The 22,894-nt window shown below is 35.7% G+C and overlaps 1 protein-coding gene across 1 annotated transcript in view; it reads left to right on the forward strand.

Moving 5' to 3' along the window:
- LOC114328431 (hexosaminidase D-like) overlaps positions 1-22,894 on the forward strand; it is a 119,023-nt gene that overhangs the window by 12,913 nt on the left and 83,216 nt on the right. Inside the window, exons 2-3 of the mRNA XM_028277282.2 lie at positions 9,015-9,587; positions 16,457-16,722. Of these exons, the coding sequence (XP_028133083.1) occupies positions 9,089-9,587; positions 16,457-16,722 (765 nt within the window). The 5' untranslated portion in view covers positions 9,015-9,088. The remainder of the gene's footprint in view (positions 1-9,014; positions 9,588-16,456; positions 16,723-22,894) is intronic.

The following is a 22,894-nucleotide window of genomic DNA, read 5'->3' on the forward strand; positions in this document are numbered from 1 at the left end:
TCATTTTTAGTACTATTCGTGGATTATAAGCTTTCATTTAACACCTAATTTGTCATTCTAGCTAGTATAGTGATGGAGCAGTTATATTCGCGGTCGGACGGACCGACGGACAGACAGCGTAGGTCAAATTTCTCACTTTTAGTACCATCCTTGGATTATAAAGGACGTGATTTGGGAATTACCCAAGTAATACCCCAAGAATACGCATGTAAAATCCTTACATGTTCGTCAAATTACTTTCGACTCGGCTAAATTAGTGTAGGCTAGGCCGTACTAGACGAAGGTTTTCCTGGCTGAAAAATCTACGTACGTGGTTCAACACAACCACTACAAATCTTTTCAGAGCAGCAGTGTGAAAGTAGAGATTGCCATGATGGTCGCCAAAATCCGAAACGGTATCTCTAACAATTTTTAAGTTATTTTGAAAAAAAGAATATTTTTCAAAATTAAAAATTTAAAAAATTTTACTTAAAACCAATTTTTTTTCAAAAATAAGCACTTTGAATCGATAAAGCTTACATATGATGATAAATCATATAAAAACAACATAAGTAAAATAATTTGTGAAGCGGTAACGATTAATTTCATTTAAGTTACTAATTAGGGGGTGATTTTCCCGATTTTTTTTTGCCAAAACAAAAGGGACCAACTTTATTTTGAGCGTAACGTGCTTAAATTTGATGTTAGAAACTTTTTATAAAAACAGAAATAAAGCTTTTTTAAACACTTTAAAAAAGTTAAAATTGGTTTCCCCAAAAATTGCTTCATTTTTTGGACATTTCACGTTGAAATATTCTTTTTGAAATTTGGCGAATATGAACCTATTTTTTCATTGGCTATAACTCTGGTTCTACGAGGTCCAGGGACCTCAAGCGTACACCATTTTTTAAACTTTTTTACAGGCTATATTTTTGCTAAAAACGTTTTTTTCGACAAAATACTTACTTTTTGAGTTATTTGCGAAAAACCGTCTAAAAACGTGGTTATTTTGTTGAAAAATGAACATATTCACTGGCAAATAACTAGAAAAGTGTTCACTTGGCGAAAAAACTCTATTGAACAAAAGTTACTTAAAATTAGTCATTTTATCCATTTCCGGACTTATTTTGGACATATATTTTTCACTCCTAAAAGGGGGTGAAAGTCACCCCCAGGGCAAAAGCCCACATCGGCACAATATCACTTCTTTTCTTTCATGTCAATCCAAATAAAAGTCCATTTAAAATTTACAGCAAAAACCGTGAAGGAATGTACTAATAAAGGTAGATATGACGACATATAAAATGAAACAACATATTATATAACAAGAAAAGCCTTCTATGGTTCTTTTCATGAGCATTTTTCAGTGCGTCACAGTTTTTCGATTTCTCTCTAACGCATTAAATTGTATGTGGCAGAAAAAAACACACGTCGCTGATTACATTTCGCCGGTGACATTTATAACATCTAATCTAGTTGTCAATAGATGGCGCTAATAATATAATATTAAATAATATTAAATGTATTATTAATGTATAATATATAATATTAAATGTATAATTAAATGTATTATTTATATAAAAAATTTAATCTGTACAATTTATAAGACTATACAAATCAAAGAAAATACCATTTTATAAATGCAATAAACACAATTGATTTGTTTTTATACCAAATTGCAAATAAAATGTGACAACTGTCAGATTTAACTAAAATGTCATAAATGTGTATTTATCACGGACTAGCCTTTTTTTCTATCATTTGTGACGCACTGAAAAATGCTCATGAAAAGAACCATATAAGTTTAATGCAAAGCAACCAATAATTATTGTGGGCATATGTTTCGAAAATTCTTTAAGAATTACAAGAAATATTTATTTATACAATATGTATTCTATTTCAATCAAGGATTTAAATGAATATACTCTTAAATAAAACAAACGCAAACTGGAATCCGATCAATTCATGTAATACAATACATATTAAGACTAACTAAGAAATTACAGTAATGTAGTAACCAAACTTATCTATTTGGGTGTCACATGCAACAGCTTAAATTATTAGTTCCTATGTCTATAGTTTACTTTGTTGTATGTTCACTTTGCAATTTCTATAAATTATTGCAATATATCGATTTTGTTTTTTTTTCTTTACTTTATTAACTTATATTTTGTATTTTTGTATTTTTTTTATATTGACGATTTATCAAATTTCAGAAAATTGTATATGTTATTGTTATTGTTAGATATTATTTATTTATTTTTTATGACTTTATATTAAGCTTTGTCCATAAAATTTGTATAATTTTCAGTGACAATAAAGCATATTTCTATTCTATTCTATATTGAAAAAAATCAAATGACAGTTATATTATATCAAACTACAAAAAAGTTGTTTCAAACAATGTAAATACCACCGTTCATTGAAATATTATATTTCAGACCTATAACAAAACAAAAAACAAAAAAAAATTTGTTTGTTACAAAAAACTAAGTTTTAACCATCTTCATAAGTCTCCTTTTTCTATCTTTTATCAAAATTGTCGTGGATTGCGCACTAAACTTCGTGTTATTAGAAACAATTCGCAGGGAGTTTGTTATGATATAATTATATTTACTGAAACTTGGTTAAATGACCAAATATTTGACTCAGAACTTGATCTTACTGATTATGTAATATATAGAAAGGACCGTTCTCACCTCACTAGTACTTCGAGCAGAGGGGGGGGAGTTCTAATTGCAGTGCGCTCATCTATCCCTAGTAGACTGCTGGAATCTTTTCCAGGTATAGAACAAATATATGTGGCTGTTGGCAGTACTAATTGTCCGCTTATTGTGGGAGCGCTTTATTTTCCTCCTAAGTCTGCTTTAGAAAAATATATCTCTTTCAATAACAGCATCGATAATCTTTCAAATACATTTCCCACCTCTCATTTCTGTATTGCAGGGGACTTCAACCTACACTGTACTTGGTCTCATGATAATTTTTGTTCTACGGCAATTTCTGCTCCAGACATTCCTTTAATCGAAGAAGATGCTATAAATATTATGAATCATATATGTTCCTATCAAAATCTTTTCCAACGCAATAACATCTATAATAATGTAAACTCATTACTTGATCTAGTTTTGGTTCATGATGAAAATTGCATTGTCGCAGAAGCTGATGAGGGATTAGTTGACCCCGATAGTTTCCACCCTCCTTTATGCTTTAATTTAAACCGCGGAGATGTTTTAACTGATGAAATGAAAGCTGAAGGCTTTTTCTACGACTTTAAATCAGCAAATTTTCAAGGTATTTCTGATTACTTAGACACAATATACTGGGATGAAATTTTCAGAGACAAAAGTTTAGATGATATGGTCAATATACTTTATGATGTCTTATATGGCGCTATCGATGTTTATGTACCAATGAAAAAGTTTTATACCGGCAATTTTCCTAAATGGTATACCCGAGAGTTAAGAAACTGCATCATTGCTAAAAAGAAAGCTCATAAGAAATTTAAAGTGACCAGGTTACCTCAAGACTATAATGAATTTTCTAGATTGAGGTCGATATGCAAGTCCTTATCAGGTCAAGCATACAATCAGTTTGTAGCAAACGTTGAACATACACTTCCTAGTAACATTAAAAGCTTCTGGAGGTTCGTAAATTCTAAAAGGAACAATAATAGCATTCCGAACACTTTAAACCATAATGGCCAAACCAGTTCCGATGGTCCTACCATAGCCAAGATGTTTGCTCAGTACTTTGCTGCAGTATATAGTGAGGACGAATGTCCTATTCCAAATAGTGCAAGGGCTAACACTAGTTTCAACATTACTGGTTGTGACTTATCTATTTCAGAGGTATATACCAAATTATCCCAGCTAAACATACATAAGGGTCCAGGGCCTGATGGAATCCCACCCAAGTTACTGAAATACTGTAGTTTTAATCTTGCTCGTCCCTTATTCTTTATTTTTCAAAAATCATTACAAACGAGTGAATTCCCTCCCGTTTGGAAAGTTAGTTTTATATCACCGATATTCAAGAATGGAGATAGAAGCGGGGTACAGAGCTACAGACCTATTAGTATCCTTAATACTATACCTAAACTATTCGAGAGTTTAATATGTGACAAAATTAAGCCTACTATACAAAATGTAATCATTGAACAACAGTATGGTTTTGTTATGGGGAGATCAACTGAAATGAACTTGTTAAATTATACTTCCTTCTTAAATGAAGCATTGGAAAGTAAACAACAGGTAGATGCGATTTATACAGATTTTTCCAAGGCATTCGATAGAGTCAACCATACGTTATTGTTACATAAGATCGAACAGTTGGGTTTCTCTGATCCTCTGCTTAGTTGGATTCGAAATTATCTATTAGATAGAAGGAAGATAGTTCGTATTAAGAATTATTTCTCTAATGAAATTATAGTTACATCGGGTGTACCTCAAGGCTCCCACTTAGGACCTATCCTTTTTAATTTATTTATAAATGACATAAATAAAAGCTTCAATTTTGCTCAATTTCTTCTATTTGCTGATGACCTTAAATTATTTCACATAATTACCTCTGATTTGGATCACTACAATTTGCAATCAGATCTTAATGGTCTTGTGGAATGGTGCTCACTTAATGGTATGGACTTAAATGCAAACAAATGCCATGCTATAACTTTTACTCGACTAAGACACTTTGAGAATAATTCTTACTTTATACGGGACACTAGGTTACAATTAGTTGACTCAGTTATAGATCTGGGTGTTATTCTTGATACTAACTTAAATTTCAACCTACACATTAATAGCATGGTTTCTAAGTCATTAAAGATGCTTGGCTTTGTTAAAAGATGCAGCTATGACTTTACGACTGGTCGTTCTTTAAAATTTCTTTATTGTTCTTTGGTTAGACCACATTTAGATTATGCATCATGTGTTTGGTCACCTCAATATAACTGTCATATTAATAAAATCGAACAAGTTCAGCGTAACTTCTTACGTTATTATGCTTATAAGATGCATCTCACTGGTCAAAGTTATGAGTCGTTACTGCAAATTATTCGACTTGACTCATTACAGAGTCGTCGTCAACATAAAGATCTTTGCTTCTTATATAACTTAATTCATGGTCATAAATTCTGTATCCCACTTTTAAATAAAATTGGTCTACATGTACCTTCAAGAACCACCCGTTCTGTGACCACCTTCCACGAGGTCATTAACCGCACAAATTATAGTTCAAGTTCCTATCTCTCTAAAACTCTTAAATTAGCAAACACATTATCTCCGCAAATTGATTTCTTTGTGAACGACTTTACTGCGTTTTCCACACAATTATATTTATACTTAACTTAATGTTCTAATTTCAAGACTGATTTGTCAACTACTGTTATTGTCTTTGTTCTAGGATAAGTTGTATTTGTCAATTTCAAAATGTTCTAGCTCTCAATTGTTGAATGAGAGCAAGTAAGTTTATTCTTTATTATTGTTTGTTATGTATTTACCAATTTTGTATCTACTAGATCTTATTTTTCTAATTTGTGTGACATTTTAATTGTAAAAAATTTTAATTGTATCATGTACTAATGGACTTCGGTCCGTAAATGAATAATAAATAAATAATATTTACAAAGAATCATTTAAATTTTATGACTAACAAGAAATTTCTTAGATGTTGCAACAGTGCCGGTGTGTTAAAACGCTTACTGACTCTCTTTCCTTTTCTAAGGCTGAAACGGTAAACAAAATAAAACAGGAAACTACAGGTAAAATTTTGCTAACAGTATAGTTTGCGATGAGTTCACTGGGGCAGCAGCTATCGAAGCATTTATTCTTCAAGAATTTTTTAGTTTGTAAGAGACAGAAGATCGTATTCGCGTTTTTGAAAGAAGGATAGAGATACTCGGTGAATGTCGGTGATATAATGACTCAATTTTTAGTGAAGGATGAGATATCTTCCCTCCAATACCTCTTTTTCTTCTTAAGGTGCCTATCCGTTCCGGATGTTGGCGATCAGCAGGGCTATCCTAACTTTGCTTGCAGCTATTCTGAATAGTCCGGTTGTCGATGTATTAAATCACTTTCTCAGGTTTTGAAGCCAAGATATCCTTCTTCTCCTTGGTCCTCTCTTTCCAAATACCCTGCCTTGAAGAATGAGTTGCAACAAGCCATATCTCTGTTCATTCCTCATAACATGGCCAAGATATTCTAGTTTGCGCTTTTTGATTGTGTTAATAATCTCGCATTCCTTGCCTATTCTACGTAGAACCTCAACATTAGTCACACGATCCACCCACGAAATTCTCAAAATGCGCCTGTAACACCACATCTCGAATGCCTCGAGTTTTCTCAAAGAAGCCTCGGAAAGTGTCCAGGCCTCTACTGCGTATAATAACGTAGAAAATACATAGCATCTGATGATAGAGATTTTGGTAGCAAGAGGTAAATCGTGGCTTCTGAAAAGAGACTTCATCATTATGAACGCTGATCTCGCTTTTCCTATGCGTTGTTTTATTTCACTTGAGTGGTCCCACTGGCTGTTTATGTTGGTACCAAGGTATGTGTAGCTGTCGACCCTGTCAATTAGTTGTTGGTTAACCAAAAGCTGTGTATTTAATATTTCGCGCTTACTGACTACCATGTACTTTGTTTTTTTCGTATTGAGATCAAGTCCGTATTCTCTACTTATATCTGATATGCACGACATTATTCTTTGCAAACCATCTAGACTGTCTGCAAAAACTACAGCGTCGTCGGCATATCTAATGTTGTTCAGACGCACTCCATTGACTAATACGCCTTCCTGTAGTTCTCCGAGCGCTTGCTTCAGATATTAAACAGCACCGGGGACAGGATGCATCCTTGCCTCACTCCTCTATCTATGGAGACTGCCTCTGTCAATTGGTCATCCACTTTAATATTGGCAGTTTGGTTGTAATACAAATTATATATGATTAAGTCTCTATCATCTACTCCCGCTTCTTTCAAGATATTTAAGAGTTTATCATGTTTTACTCTATCAAACGCCTTTTTGTAGTCGATAAAACAAATATACACGTCACAGTCAACATCCCTGCATCTTTGCATAAGCACTTGGACAGCGAATAGAGCCTCTCGGGTGCCTAAGCTATTCTGCCGTGTATCACTTTCAGAAACGTTTTGAGCAAGTGGCTCATTAGGCTAATTGTTCTGTAGTCTTCACATGTTTTGGCATTTACTTTTTTGGGTAAAGCTACGAAGGTCGACTTTAACCAGCTTTGGGGTATTTTTCCAGTTACGTATATTTTGTTGAATACAGTTGTTATCCATTTTATTCCTTGTTCATCCATAAGTTTTAGGAATTCTACATAAAACTGGTCAGGCCCTACAGCTTTACCATCTTTAGTTGTTTTAATAGCTGACGTGACTTCTTCAATGGTAATCGGGGGTCCTGTTTGGCATTCAGTGTCTTCAATGGTATTCTGCCTTTCATCTGCAAAAGTTACTTCCACATATCGTCGCCTCAAAGCAACAGTAGGATATGTACATATCCTACTGTTGCTTTGAGGCGACGATATACCTCAATACCTCAATCAACGGTATTATTTACCCTGCTTATGGTAGGGGAGCCCAAGCGGGGATTTTTGCAGTTACTCGAGCGCGTCAGATTATCATATGGGGAGAAACATGGTGCCCTGCAGATGTACCTCTACCATATATTGGCTCTTAACACAGGGGAGTTCGTTAAGGGGGGCCCGAAAAAAAATCTATCCTTAAAAATACTCGAAATTGTCAGATTAAGATTAGGTAAGTTAAGAACATGCGAAACAGTGTATATTTCAAGAATCTGACGATTTGAGCGGGGCGTAAGGAAATGGGCGAGTTAACAAGTTTCACAAAAAAAAAAGCGAATAATTCGCGAAATGAACGTTAGATCGAAAAACAAAAAAATACGTGTTCAATATATTTCAAAAATATATCTAATGATAGCAATCATGACCCCACACGGAGAGGGGTGGGGGTAAATTTAAAATTTTAAATAGAAATTCCGCGATATTTCGCAAAATAAACATTAGATCGAAAAAATGCAAAATACACTTAATGAATATTTTTGAAAAATCTATGGTACCAAACACGACGCCCCACGATGGGGTAGGGGTTACTTGAAAATCTTAAATAGGAGCCCCAAATTTTTATTCCAGATTTGGATTCTTTACGTAAAAATAAGCAACTTTTATTCGAAACATTTTTTCAAATTATGGATAGATAGCGCTATAATCGGAAAAACCGATTGTTGGAAATGGAAAATTAAATTAAAAATGGAAAGTCCCCACTAAAATGGACAATTTTACTTAACTTTTTTTGGTTTTAGGACCTACTCTTCACAACCCAATAGGTCCCCAAAGCGCTCGAGTGACTGCACATTTAGCATACTTCGCTCCCCTACTATTACAAGTCGACAGAAATACTTGAAACCGCCAACGTCAGATCGATTGAAAACTTTGGTTACGCGACGTTGTCAGATCAATCTGGTTTTAAAGGTTTTTCGGTTTTTTATTTGCTGCCTATTTCACAGTAAAATTTCCTTCTGCTTTGTGGATAATTGTGTATAATTTCACAATATTGTGCACTTATGCACGGTTGCACCAACAGATCTTAAGCTTAAGTCGAGAATATCATAAGAATTAATATAATATAATTATTATAATATATTACAATAAGAATACCATAATATAATAATAGATATAATTGATAATAAGGTAAGAATCTAAAATTATAGTGCAACATAAGTGATACTCAAGGAGGCCATATCTATAAGTAGAGCTTAGCTAAGCTGGAGCTTAAGATCTGTTGGTGCAACCAGGCATTAGTGTCCTATTTTTCACGGCACTTGTAATATTCATGTTTATTGAAAAACATTAAATATATACATTCCAAATATAACTTTCGACGATTTTATGTGCCAATGTTGCAAAACCAATTGAGTAACTTTCGCGTTATCAGATGTTTCTGTACAATTGCAATATTGTAATAATTATTTATTTGTTTTTATTTTTTCAGGACTATTTCAAGCTTCTTATATTAAAGAAATTATTAAAATAAAATGAATTTAATGCAGTAAAAAAGCACACAAAATGAACAACTACATGCAACGACTGGGATTGACAGCATGGAGGAAAAAAACTACAATACTAGTAGCGGTAGGCTTCCTGTCGTTAATAATTTTTGGTCTACAATTTTCGAACTTAGAAGAAAAAAGCCCCAATCTCAACAATCTCTTACAAGAAGAAAGGGACGACGAAATGGTAGCGGCTGCTGTGGCCAAAAGTATAAAAAATGTTAGATTCATCGAAGCCAATAGAAATAGAATACCAGCTACAGAAATCGATGCTGAAATGATTCAGTCTAATAAGAATGATGTCAGAAGAGACGTCAAGTCCGAAAAACAGTTTGAGAAGTTGCAAATGGAACAACAATTAGGGGTGCCGTTTGTTAATATCGATCCAAAGAATCCTTATATACCAAATAATAGACTAGTACATTTGGATTTGAAGGGGGCACCACCGCTTATAGTGTATTTAAAGAAGTTTTTTCCGTTAATAAAGTCCATGGGGGCTACAGGGATATTATTAGGTAAGTCATTTTCGATTTACCAATTTCAAGATAATTTTCCTTTATTTCTTCGTCTTCACGTGCCAAATCAGAATTATGCGACATGTTGGCGATTACCATTGCGAAGGCTTCTCGATCTTCTGCAACATTGAAAATTTTCCTGTATTTGATATCTGAGTCCCTTCACTAATGCTTTTTAAACCCAATTTTTTTTGCTACACTTCTATGACCGTCTATTTTGTCTTTAAAGGCATGATTCCGACATCGACGGCAGACGGCAACTGCAGGGCGGCAGTATATTTCTTAGCAACTGACGTTCTGCCGGACACCAGTTGCTAATAATTATACAAATTAATAGTGCAAAGTAATGACGTCGTCATGGTGACAACTCTAACTGCCGTTTGCAGTTGCCGCCTGCCGTCGATGTCGGAATCGTGCCCTAAGGATCAGTTTGTAGTATCTATATCGATTTCCCCTCCGTATATGTCCCAGAGAAGACATTTTCCGGTATTTAACAGTCTTTAGCAGCTCTCTATCTTTGTTGACCATCCTTAGTACTTCCTCATTAGTTTTTCTTGCTGTTCAAGGTATCTGCAGCATCTCTCCATGAATCCTTTATTTACTTACTTACTTAGTCCTAAGCCTTTCTACCTTTAGGTGTAAGGCTGGTGGAGTTGAGTTTGGCATTGTAGTCTCCATGCTTTCCGATCTTGCGTTAGGTTTCTTGCACTTTCCAATGTCAATCTCTTCTTCTCGACTTTTTTCCTGATTTCATCTATCCACATAACTCTTGGTCTTCCTCTTTTGTTTTTCCCCTGAACTCTCGTTTCGAACACTCGTTTTGTAAGTCTCTCGTTCGACATTCTACACACGTGCCCGAACCATCTAAGTTGTCCCTCCACTATTTTTTCATTTATTGGTTCTAGTTTTAGGTTTTGTCTAATTGTTTCGTTTCGTATTTTGTCTGTCCTCTTTCTGTTTGCTATTTTCCTCAGGAACCTCATTTCCATAGCATTGACTCTGGATTTTTGTCTCCCCGTCAATGTCCATGTCTCGCTGCTATATATGATTGTTGGTCTAACTACTGATTTAACGACTGCCGTTTTTACTTTCTTCGGTATCTCTTTTTTCCCCAAAAATTTTGTTTTCATAGCGTTAAATAAGCTTCCTGTTCGTCCCATTCTCTCGTTTATTTCCATGTCTTGTTTACCATTTGATTCGATTATTACTATTAGGTATTTAAAATATTCCACTTGCTCTAGTTGTTTCCCGTCTAATTCTATTGCGTGTGTCTTTCTCGTATTTGAAATTATCATTGTTTTTGTTTTCTCTGTATTGATTTTCATATCTATGTTTGATAGTTCTTCTTCTAGGATTTCAAGATTGTTCTGTAAGTCTTCTCTGTTTTCTGCTATCAATACCATATCGTCTGCAAATATTAGCTCCGATAGTTGAGTCCGTTTCATTTGCCAGTATCCTAATGTTAGTTTTCTCATTCTTCCCTTGGCTTTTTTTATCGCTTCATCCAGTCCCACTGAGAATAGCAGTGGACTCAGCACGCATCCCTGTTTGACGCCTTGACTTGTAGTAAATTCTCTGGATTCCTCGTTATTGGTTCTTACTGTATTTGTATTATTTTTGTACATACACTGGGGTGCTAAATTAACCGGACACCTTAAAAATAGGTCATTTTTGATGTCTCGAATTTTCTAAACCTGTTGTCCGATTTAAGTGATTTTTTAATATGTTATAGCCTTATTCTTTATCAATATCGATGTAATAATATTGTGGCTAAACAGGTAAATTTTCATTGCATACCGGGTGTACCAATGAAACTGTGTTTTTTTTCTTAAACTTCGCATCACCCTGTGGAATATTCTAGCATTTATAAAATACTCAAATTAAAACCCAACTATAGCCTTTTGTTTTCTCAACATTCTGCTTTTTGATTCATTCGCTTAAGTAGGACCATAAAAAAGTTAGGAAATTTAACAACTAGCCATGTTCTTTATCAATACAGGGTGTTTCTAAATAAGTGTGACAAACTTTAAGGGGTAATTCTACATGAAAAAATAATGACAGTTTGCTTTATAAACCTATGTCCGCAAATGCTTCATTTCTGAGATAGAGGGTGTTGAAATTTTTCTTACAAACTGACGATTTATTTATTGCTTAAAAACCAGTTGAGATATGCAAATGAAATTTGGTGGGTGTTAAGACGTAGTTATTGTACATTTTTTGAGATACAAGTAAGAATTTAATATTCACCATTGGCGCGCATACAGGTAATATAAGCCCTCATATTACCCGTATGCGCGCCAATGGTGAATATTAAATTCTTAATTCTATGTCAAAAAATGTACAATAACTACTTCTTAAAACCCACCAAATTCCATTTGCATACCTAAACCGGTTTTAAAGCAATAAATAAATCGTCAGTTTGTAAGAAAACTTTCAACACCCCCTATCTCGGAAACGAAGTATTTGCAGACATATCGTTGATAAAGCAAACTGTCATTATTTTTTCATGTCACGTTTGCCAATTATTAGTTTATTTGTTTATTAGTTTGCCAATTATTAGTTTCAAGGTTGCCAAAATTATTATTTAAAAACACGCTGTATTGATGAAATACATGGCTAGTTGTTAAAGTACCTAACTTTTTTATTATCCAGCATAAGCGAATGAATAAAAAAACAAAATGTTGAGAAAACATGAGGTTATAGTTGGATTTTAATTTCAGTATTTTATAAATGCTAGAATATTCCACAGGGTTATGCGAACTTTGAGAAAAAATCACAGTTTGATTGATACACCCGGTATACAATGAACATTTAACTGTTTAGCAACAATACTATTACAGCGATATTGCTAAAGAATAAGGCTATAATATATTAAAAAATAATTTAAATCGGACAACAGGTTTAGGAAATTCGAGACATTAAAGACCCATTTTTAAGGTGTCCGGTTAATTTTGCAACCCAGTGTATATCCTTTATTACTTCTATTATGTGTCTGTCGACTCCTCTTTCTTTTAGTGCCTTCCATACCTCCTTTCTTCAGATTCTGTCAAACGCCCTTTCCAGGTAAATGAAGCACATATGTATCTCTCTATTCTTCTTGATTACCTTCTCACTTACTTGTCTTAATGTGAATATTAGGTCTTGCGTGCTTCTGTCCTTCCTAAATCCACACTGTGTGTCTTCCATAGTTGTTTCTATTTGGGCTTTTATTCCTGTCTCTATTATTCTTGCGAATACCTTCCCAGGGATACTTGATATGGTGATACCTCGGTAATTATTACAGTTTCTCTTGTCTCCCTTTTTGTGTATTGGTAATATAATGTCTTTCTTCCAGTCCTTTGGTAATTCTGCTCTATTTATGATATCATTCAATAGTTTTTTCATGCTATCCATTCCCTCTGTCCCCATGAATTTTATCATTTCCGGGGTGATATGATCCTTGCCTGGTGCTTTGCCCAATTTTACTCTTTCTATTGCTTTTTCTAATTCCTCTCTTGTTATGGATTCCTTTTGTTGTTCTTCATTCCTTTCTTGTATCTCCCCTATGTTGTCCGTCTGCATGAGTTACCTCTTTGAAATGTTCTCTCCATCTTTCCATTAAGTATTTGTTTTTCTTCTGTTATGACGTTTTTCCATTCTTGTCTTTTATATTCGGCATCGTGTGCTCTTTCTTTTGTCTGAGTTGTTTTAATGCGCCGTAGAAGAGTTTTTGGTTTTCTCTATAATTTTTTGTCATTTTTTGTCCAAATCTCTCCCATGACCTTTCCTTTCCTGCTTTCACCGCTATTTTAACCTCTGTCCTCTTTTCTTTATATGCCTCGTAATCTTCCGGGTGTTTTGTGCTTAGGAATCTCTTCCATTTGTCTTTTTTGTTCTTTATTTTCTCTCGTATTTCTTCCGTCCACCATTCCATTCTCCTCATGTTAGTATTTGCTATTTTTGCTTTCCCGCAAGTTTCCTCAGCTGCTTTGATTATGCTGGTTTTTAGATATTCCCATTTTTCTTCTATGTTTGTATTTTTTGCCTTACTTTTCAGAGTATTATCTAATTTTTCTTGGAATTCTTCTTATATCTTTCATCTTTTAATTTGTAACTTTTTATTTTTTCGTTTACTACCTTTCTTCTCTTTTCTTCTTCTTCCTCTGTTGTTCTCATTCTCATTATTACTAGATGGTGGTCACTGCCAATCTCTGAGCCTCTTTTCACTTTCGTATCCTGTACTCTTTTCCATTTGTTGCTGCTTACCAAAAAGTAATCTATGATTGATTTTTCGTTTCTGCTGTCTTGTACTCTCGTGTATTTGTGTACTTCTTTATGTTTAAATTTTGTATTTGTTATAACTAGTTTGTTCTCCGTACATATTTCTATTATGCTTTCACCATTTCTGTCTAGTATTTCTTCTCCTTCTTTTCCCCTGCACTCCTCTATTCCGCTGTTGTTGTTTCCGACTCTACCGTTTAGATCTCCCATTACAATTATGTTTTCTTCCCCATTATCAATTTGCATTTGGAGCTCCTCGAAAAATTTATCTTTCTCTTCCTTTCTTGCATCTTCATTTACTCCGTAGGCTGTTATTATTGTCCATATTTCTTCGTCCATCAGTTTCATTTTCACCGATAATATTCTCTATTTAACATACGTTTCTTCTATAACGTGTTGTAATCTATTCGGTGCAATTATTATCCCGACTCCTTCTTTTGCTCTCTCTTTTGTATCCGCTCCTACCCAAAGTAACCAATATCCTTTGTGCATTTTCTTAAAACCTTTTCCTTTCATCTTCGTTTCCGTTATTCCTAGTATTTCTATTTTTTGTTTTTTATGTCTTCTACCAGTTCTTCCTCTTTTCCATTGATGCTTCTCATATTCCATGTTCCCATTTTTATCTCTCCTTTTTTCTGCAATCTAGCTTTCCCCTTCTTATTTTCATCCTTGTTTACCTGTGCATCATCTTTTTCGCTTTTCCCATTCATTGCCTTGGTCGTCATTGTTGTGTGTCCGGTCTCATTATTTTCTATTACTTTTTTGGAGTCCTTTCCCGATATTTCTGTGAATTTGTATAATTTTCTCATTATTATGGTCCCATTTCCACTCCTTCCCATTAATCTCCAGTTTCATATATCCTATCTTCTTTTCTTCTTTTCTAATTTTTGCTTGTATTTTCCTTTCCTTTCTTGTTAAATCTGATTCTATATACACCTTTTGTCCCTGTAGACTCTTCAGTTTTCCTTTGTTTTTTAGTACACTTAACTTATCCGTTAGGTTTTCCATTTCTGCTACAAAGATTTGGTCTCCGATCTTCACCGCTCCTCTCAGGTTGACCTGTAATTTCAGATTTCTTCCTATGAAGTGTTCTACTGACTCCTTTACTGGTTTTCTGTCGTTAGGATCCAGTGTTAGGCCCTTTAATACTATATTATTTCTCCGTCTATTTTTTTTCAATTGTTCTATTCTTTTGTTTGCCATTTTTAAACCTTCCAATTTTTTGTTTTTTTCTTTTAGCTCATTAATATATTCCATCGTTTCCTTTTGGTCTTTCCGTATGGCCCTTATTTCTGCCATCATTTCATCATGTTTCCACATAACTTCCCGCATCATTTTTATCATCTCATCATTTGTGTCGTTGCTTTTATTCGGTGTTCGTCTCGTCGTGTTACTCTTTTCAAGATACAGTTCATCTCCTTTATATTTTTTATTCTTAGATTCTTCGTCGCTACTATATTCGTTCCTTCTATTGGTTTTCTTTCGGATTGTTCCGCCACTGGCCATTTTAAATTAAATGTTAGATGTTATCCTCAGCACTAATATAAATATTATTATATACACTTTAAAGTTTATTTTTATTTCGCACAAGTACACTTTTTAACTTTAACGATTATCGATAACGATAGGTCTTTTAAAAACCGGTGTTTTTATTGTGGTCTCGATTCCGAAATTACCTTATCGCCAACACACCATCCGCACAACCTCTCGCTTCGCCTGCCAATCTCGAACTCCGATCCTTTATTTAATTTATTATTTAATTAGTTAGTTAGTATTAATAAAACAATTTTTTATTAGTAAATATGAATCTTAAACCTAATGTAAAAATCATCCTAAGCTACGGGGCACATTTTCACTAGGGATGGCGGTTGTTGACAAAACACCGGTTTTCTGTTATACCGGTTTTTTTCACCTACGGTTTAACCTGGCGGTTATAACCGGTCAAAAAACCGGTTATTCCAAAAACCGGTTTTCGGTTTTTTTAGTCATAGCCTATGCCCAATAGGTTACATTTACATTGCGCTTTAGTTTACGATACTCCAGTCAAATCGATATCAGTCCATATCAGTATAGAAATCAGACATCGGTGTTGTGAAATCGGTCAGCTTAAAATTTCTCATTTACGAGGGGGGGGGGGGGGCGAAAAAATTTTTAATTTTTTCTCTGAATTCAGTATTTTTCCACTTATCCGGTTTTTCACCGGTTGTTACTTTAAAAAGAGAAAACCGGTTATAACCGGGATAAAAAACAACCGGAAAAACCGATATTACAGAGGAAAAAAACTGGTTTTAGGTTATAACCGGTAGGTTTTTTCCATCCCTAATTTTCACCTTGATGGCTTTTTATCACATTTTGCCACATTTGGGGTTTTGAGAACCCACATGTGAGATTGATTCAAGCTCGTGCAAAAACATACAGACATACAGAGCAATAAGAAATAATCTGGTCAAGCAGTGACTGTTACTGGTGTTTGATATAGCAACATGATAACAGAATTTATTCTTGCGTAAATTTTGGGATAATCTTTATTTTCCTTTTTCCGTAGAACCTTTAGCTTTTGGCCTATGTGTCGTTTTAAAGATGCTCATAACTTTTGTGTTTTCTAACAGAATACGAAGACATGTTCCCGTTTTCCGGAACACTCAAAAACATCTCATCTAAAAATGCGTACACTGTCGAAAACATTAAAGAAATTTTGAGTCTTGCTGAAAATTCGCAGTTGGAAGTTATTCCTTTGATACAGACCTTCGGCCATGTCGAATTTGCTTTAAAGCACGCCGAGTTTGCTTATCTTCGAGAAGTTAATGGAAGTCCTCAAGCCTTGTGCCCGAGCAGAAAGAGTTCGTTGAATTTCATCGCCGAAATGGTCAATCAAGTAAGTACACTTTTCTAACTATAAATAAAGTCAGTCTCCATATTTTCGAAAATAAGAAATTTTTCGTCATTTGTAATAACGCTGGAGGAGAACGTATCACTTGGGAGCGCGTGTAGGTTCCTTTTAATGTACTAATTAAGATATCAAACAATAAAACATCGAAAAAAATATTTTAAATATTTCTACAACATTTATTATAAATTCACTAAATAAATGTCACTGCAGCTGTTTCGGTAGAGTGCCTTTCTCAAGTGATAAGTGATAAGATTACTATGTGTCTGCACTTTAAAGTCTCTACAGGTGCTGGTTTATATGATAATTTGAAAAGGTGAAAAAAAGGGTTAAAAGTAAAATTAATCAATTAAATTGTGTGTTTATGTATATGTACAGTACCTTTTATGTGTCTTCTTCTTCTTCTCTTAGTCGACTAAGGCTGGGCAGGGCACGCCATCTTCTGTGGTTTCGAGGGTTTTCGGCATTTAATTGATGCAAATGGATTACTAGAGGGTTTTTGAGGTCGCCAAACTCGAATATGCCATCAGAACCGACCCCTTGTGCACCTGAAGCCCAAGGTCACTGCAAGGGACGTCCTCTTCTGAAGTTTTGAGTGGATTTTGGCATTAAATTGATAAAAATGGATTACTCGGGGATTTTTGTGGTGTTTGACACGAATATGCCATCAGAACAGACCGGATCACCTGGTGTCCAAGGTCACTGCAAGGGACGTCATCTTCTGAAGTTTCGGGAAATTTCGCTATTAAATTGATGTAAACGGATTACTTACGGGGTTTTGGGGTCGCTAAACACGAATATGCCATCATAATTGAACTTTGGAATACCTGGTGCCCAGGGTCACTACTAGGGCACGTCATCTTCTGGGGTTTCGAGGGCTTTCGGCATTTAATTGATGCAAATGGATTACTGGAGGGTTTTTGAGGTCGCTAAACACGAATATGCCATCACAAACAACCCCTGTGCACCTGGTGCCCAGGGTGACTTCAAGGGACGTCATCTTCTGAAGTTTTAAGGAATTTCGGCATTAAATTGATGAAAATAAATTACTCGGGGGTTTTTGAGGTCGGTAAACACTAACATGCCATCAAAACAGACCATCGTAGAACTTGGCGGTGATTTGGGTTTACGGAATACGAACTCTACTATGTTGATCTATTAAATTTTTTACATGAGTTTTATTATGCTTTGTCATTATTAGTGATTACCGTAATCACTAGATACTCCAGAATTCCTCATGTAAGTCATATTCGTGTTCAACAACCCCAAAACCAAAAAGTAATCCATTTTTCATCAATTTAGTACCGAAAACTCTCGAAACTCCAAAAGATAACGTGCTTTAGGCACCAGGTGCTTCGGTGTCTATTCTGATGGCGTTTTCGTGTTCAGGTACCTGAGAAACCCATGAGTAATCAGTTTTCATCAATTTAGTACCGAAAACACTCAAAACTCCAGAAGATGACCTGCCTTAAGCACCAGATGCTGCGTGGGTTGGGTCTGATGGCATATTGATATTCAGCAACCCCAAAAACCAAGAGTAATCCGTTTGCACTAATTTAGAACCGAAAACTATCCAAACTACAGAAGATAACGTGCCTTAGACACCAGGTGCTCCGGTTCTGATAGCGTATTTATGTTCCGAAACCCCAAAAACCCATTAGTAATCCATTTGCATCAATTAAGTACCGAAAACCCTCGAAACTCCAGAAGATGACGTGCCCTAGCTACCAGGTGCTCTGGTGTCTGTTTTGATGACGCAATCGTGTTCAACAACGCCAAAATCGGATTAGTAAGTAATCCGTTTCCATTAATTCAATGCCGAAAACGCTCGGAACTACAGAAGATGACCTGCATTAAGCACCAGGTGCTCCGAGGGTAAGATTTGATGGCGTATTTGCGTTCAGCAGCCCCAAAAACCTATGAGTAATACGTTTGCATCAATTTAGTACCAAAGACTCTCGAAGCTCCAGAAGATGACGCCCCTAGCAATAACCTTATGCACCAGGTTCTCCGGGATTTGTTTCTAATGGAATATTCGTATTTAGCGACCTCAAGAACCCCTCGGTAATCCATTTGCATCAATTTAATGCCGAAATTTCTTGAAATTCCAGAAGATGACGTCCCTTGCAATGACCCTAGGCACCAGGTGCTCCGCGGGTCTGTTCTAATGGCATATTCGTGATTAGCGACCTCAAAAACTCCCCGAGTAATCTATTTGCATCCATTTTATGCCGAAAACCTTCGAAACTGCAGAAGACAACGTGCCCTAGTAGCGATCCTGGTCACCAGATACTCCGGAGTTTACTCCGGAGATACACCGAGTAACCCCAAAACACGTAAGTAATCCGTTTGCATCAGTTTAATACCGAAAGCCCTCGAAACTCAAGAAGATGACGTCCCTTGCAGTGACCTTGGGCACCAGGTGATCGAGAGGTCTGTTCTGATGGCATATTCGTGTTTAACGACTCAAAAACCCCCGAGTAACCCATTTTTATCAATTTAATGCCGAAATCTCTCAAACTCCAGAAGAGGACGCCCCTTGCAATGAGCTTGGGCTCCAGGTGCACAGGGAGTCGGTGTTGATGGCATATTCGTGTTTGGCGACCTCAAAAACCCTCCCGTGATCCATTTGCATCAACTAACCTGTAAGGTTAATTGATGCAAATGCGGCCTCAAAATCCCGTAAGTAGTCCGTTTGCATCAATTTGATACCGAAAGCACTCGAAACTCCAGAAAATGACATCCCTTACAGTGGCTTTGGCACCAGATGATCCTAAGGTCTATCCTGATGGCATCTTCGTGTTTAACCACTTCAGAAACCCTCCGAGTAGTCCAGTTACATCAATTTAGTGCTGAAATCCCTCGAAACTCCAGAAGATGACTTGCCTTAGTAGCGGCCCTGGGCACCAGGTGATCCAGGGATCAGTTCTGATGGCGTAATCGTATTCAGTGACCCCAAAAACCCTCCAAATGATAAATTTTGTTCCTTAGTATACTGATTTTGACTTTATTTTTATATTTATGCCATTTTGGATGCATTTCATGCACTTTACAGTGCAATTATGCATTTCCACCCATTTTTGAATAGTACACTTTTTCCTGGCGTCATCCAGAACATAATGCAAATACTGCAAGTCTCTAGGTGATGTATTTAAAAATTTATTTATTCGGGTGTTTTTCCATCACACAATCCATCCACATAAAAAGAAAGGAGTTACACCAACTTTCAGAACAAACAACGACTTAAGAAACTACATTAAGAACAATAAGAGCAAAAAGAATCATTACAGAGTGGTGTAAACAAACTAACATGTGGTGACTGTTCAAAAACTTACATCAGTCAAACTGACAGAACCTTTGACAAACCTATAGCAGAACACAAAAGGGCTTTCGATAATAGAAAAACAGATTCTACGTACCCCTCACCTTCTGGATCATGATCATTCTTCTAATGAACAGTTTCAAATTCTTCGTATTTAAAATAAAGGCCTTAAGTTATCTTTAGAATCAATCGAAATAAAAAAATACAGATATAATTCTGAATTATCAACTTGATATAAACATCTCCCCACTCCTCAACCTATTCAGTTAGAGACTTTAAAGTGCAAACATATAGTCTAATCAAATACATTAGACTATAATACATCCAACTGTCGGCTTGAGTTGAACTACGTTTTCTCAACGTAAACATACAAATTTAATTTTGTTAATTTTTGGATAATTAATTAGCTAATCTTGGTAAATTCTGTTTGTATTTTTACACAAACTGTCTTATAGAACAGGTTCGTTAAAATGGATTCTCAGCAAATACCTAGGATGGCAACAAAATTAACTAAAAGTGTATTACTTTGCCTACATTTACCCCGATGAGAGGGTGTTTAGCTGCAATTTCTTTTTACAAGAAGGCTAATACCAGACTGTATAGAAAATTTATTTTCTATTATTAGGGCTATAAGCTGGCACTCAACTAGTATGTGTTTAACGGTGACATGAGTGTTGCAGGTATGACACCAAGGAGGATTTCCCTGGTTCATCAGGTAACCATGTGTAAGACGGCAATGTCCAATTCTTAGTCTTCTCATGACAACTTTGTCCCTTCCACAAAGTACTGGTATTTTTAAGGCAGGTATTCTGGGTTGAATATTATGGAGTTTTGAGTTTGTTCTATTCCAGAGGTTTTGCCAGACTCTCAAGCACATTTGGTTTACTGTATGTTGTAAATCTACACCAAGTTGTATACTCTCCATTGGAATGTCAGATCGGGATGCCTCTTTGGCCGCTTGATCGGCGTTTTCGTTTCCTGTAATACCCACGTGCGACGGAGTCCAAATAATGCTAACCGATACGTTCTTATCTAATAATACGTGGTATGCATTGTGGATATTTTGAATTAGTGGGTTTTGGGAGTAAAAGTCCTTGATGGATAGTATGGAGGAATCAGTGCAGATTGCAAGGTTTTTTTGGTTGGACAACTAAGTGCTTTCATGACAGCATATAGTTCGGCTGTGAAGATGCTACAGTAATATGGAAGACGGTAGGTAGCTATAACTTCGTTGGTGGTAGTCACAGACGAACCAACTTGATCTTCGAGTTTAGAAGCATCTGTAGATGATTGAGTCATACTGTTTGTTGTGGATGAGTTCGAGGAAGGATGACTTTAGGGCGTAACTAGGGGTTTCTTTTTTGTTATAATGTGTTGATAGACTGGTGTTTATAGTGGGCAATGTTATTGTCCATGATGGAATGTTAGAATATGAGATTGGAGTAGTAGTTCGTAAGTCTATATTACCTACTAGTTCTTTAAGAATTTGAGAAGCTGGTTTTACTGTTCTGGGTTTGTTTACTATTGCTGGTTTGGTAGAGTTGATTAACATGTTGACTGGATTATTTGGATTAGCTGATGCTTTGACAAAGTATGACAAAAGAAGTCGCTGACGGCGAATATGACTAGGTGTTTCGCTAGCTTCGACTTGAATACTTTCAATGGGACTAGATCTAAACGCACCAAGACATATTCGAAGAGCGGTGTTTTGGATGATATTGAGGCAGTTTAGTTGTGAATTGGGAGCTGACATTTATAATATACTTCCATAGTCCATTTTTGAACGAATTAAAGATCGGTAAATTCTCAGTAACATATCTTCATCTGTTCCACACTGATTATGCGCTAGTGATTTTAAGATATTTATTCTTTTAAGACAGGTACCTTTTAATTCTTGAATATGATGTCTCCAAGATAACTTTTTATCAAAGATTGCACCTAAAAATTTTTGTTGATGTACTACTTGTAGTAGAGTTCCATTTAAGGTTAAATTAATTTTGTTGGGATTATCTTTTTTACTAAAATGAACTATTTTAGATTTTTTTGATGAAAATTTAAATCCTGTTCCTTTTGACCAACTGTGGATATCATTTAAAGCAGTTTGAATTAAGGCGCAAGTGGATGATGTGGTTTTGCCTTGAGAGAAAATTACTAGATCGTCTGCGTGTATTGTATATTTGACTGGGGGTCGAATCAGTGTACCATTATTGTTTATACTCATCAAGAATAGAGTAGTACTTAGATTAGATTAGATTAGATTATGTGAGGTCGTTAAGGCTATGGAGCCTCTCAGCACTTCGACCTATAGAGATCTTTTGTGCATACCTTAATCTAGTTAAACTCTAGGATGCCAATACTTCTGATGAAATTGATTAGCATCCTAGGTGACTTGTTTCCTATGTCAGAGGGCGTTAGGGTGACCTCTTCTAGGAATTTTAGTCGTTTGCAGAACAACGCTACGCAATTGCATAGGATGTGTTCTGCCGTTTCTTTTTCATTGTCACAGAAACGACAGTTCTCACTATCGGATTTGCCCATTTTTTTGAGATGATATCTCAGAGGGCAGTGCCCAGTGAGAAGGCCAGTGACCATTTTTATATCTTTTTTACTCATTTCGAGAAGGCGGTGTGTTGCACTAGGCGACACCTTTATGAGCCTTTTTGCTTGCCTTTGTCCTGGTGTGTTGGACCAGTATAATTTTAGTTGATTGAGTTCCCAGGTCCGGAGTTCCTCTCTGATGTGGCTTTTTGGTAGTCCACAGAAGGGTTCTGGACCTTGGAATGGGGTGTTGGCCCCTTCTTTTGCGAGGCTATCAGCTTCCTCATTTCCTGCAATTCC

The sequence above is a fragment of the Diabrotica virgifera genome, chromosome 4, assembly GCF_917563875.1.
Source record: "Diabrotica virgifera virgifera chromosome 4, PGI_DIABVI_V3a".
Taxonomy (NCBI): domain Eukaryota; kingdom Metazoa; phylum Arthropoda; class Insecta; order Coleoptera; family Chrysomelidae; genus Diabrotica; species Diabrotica virgifera.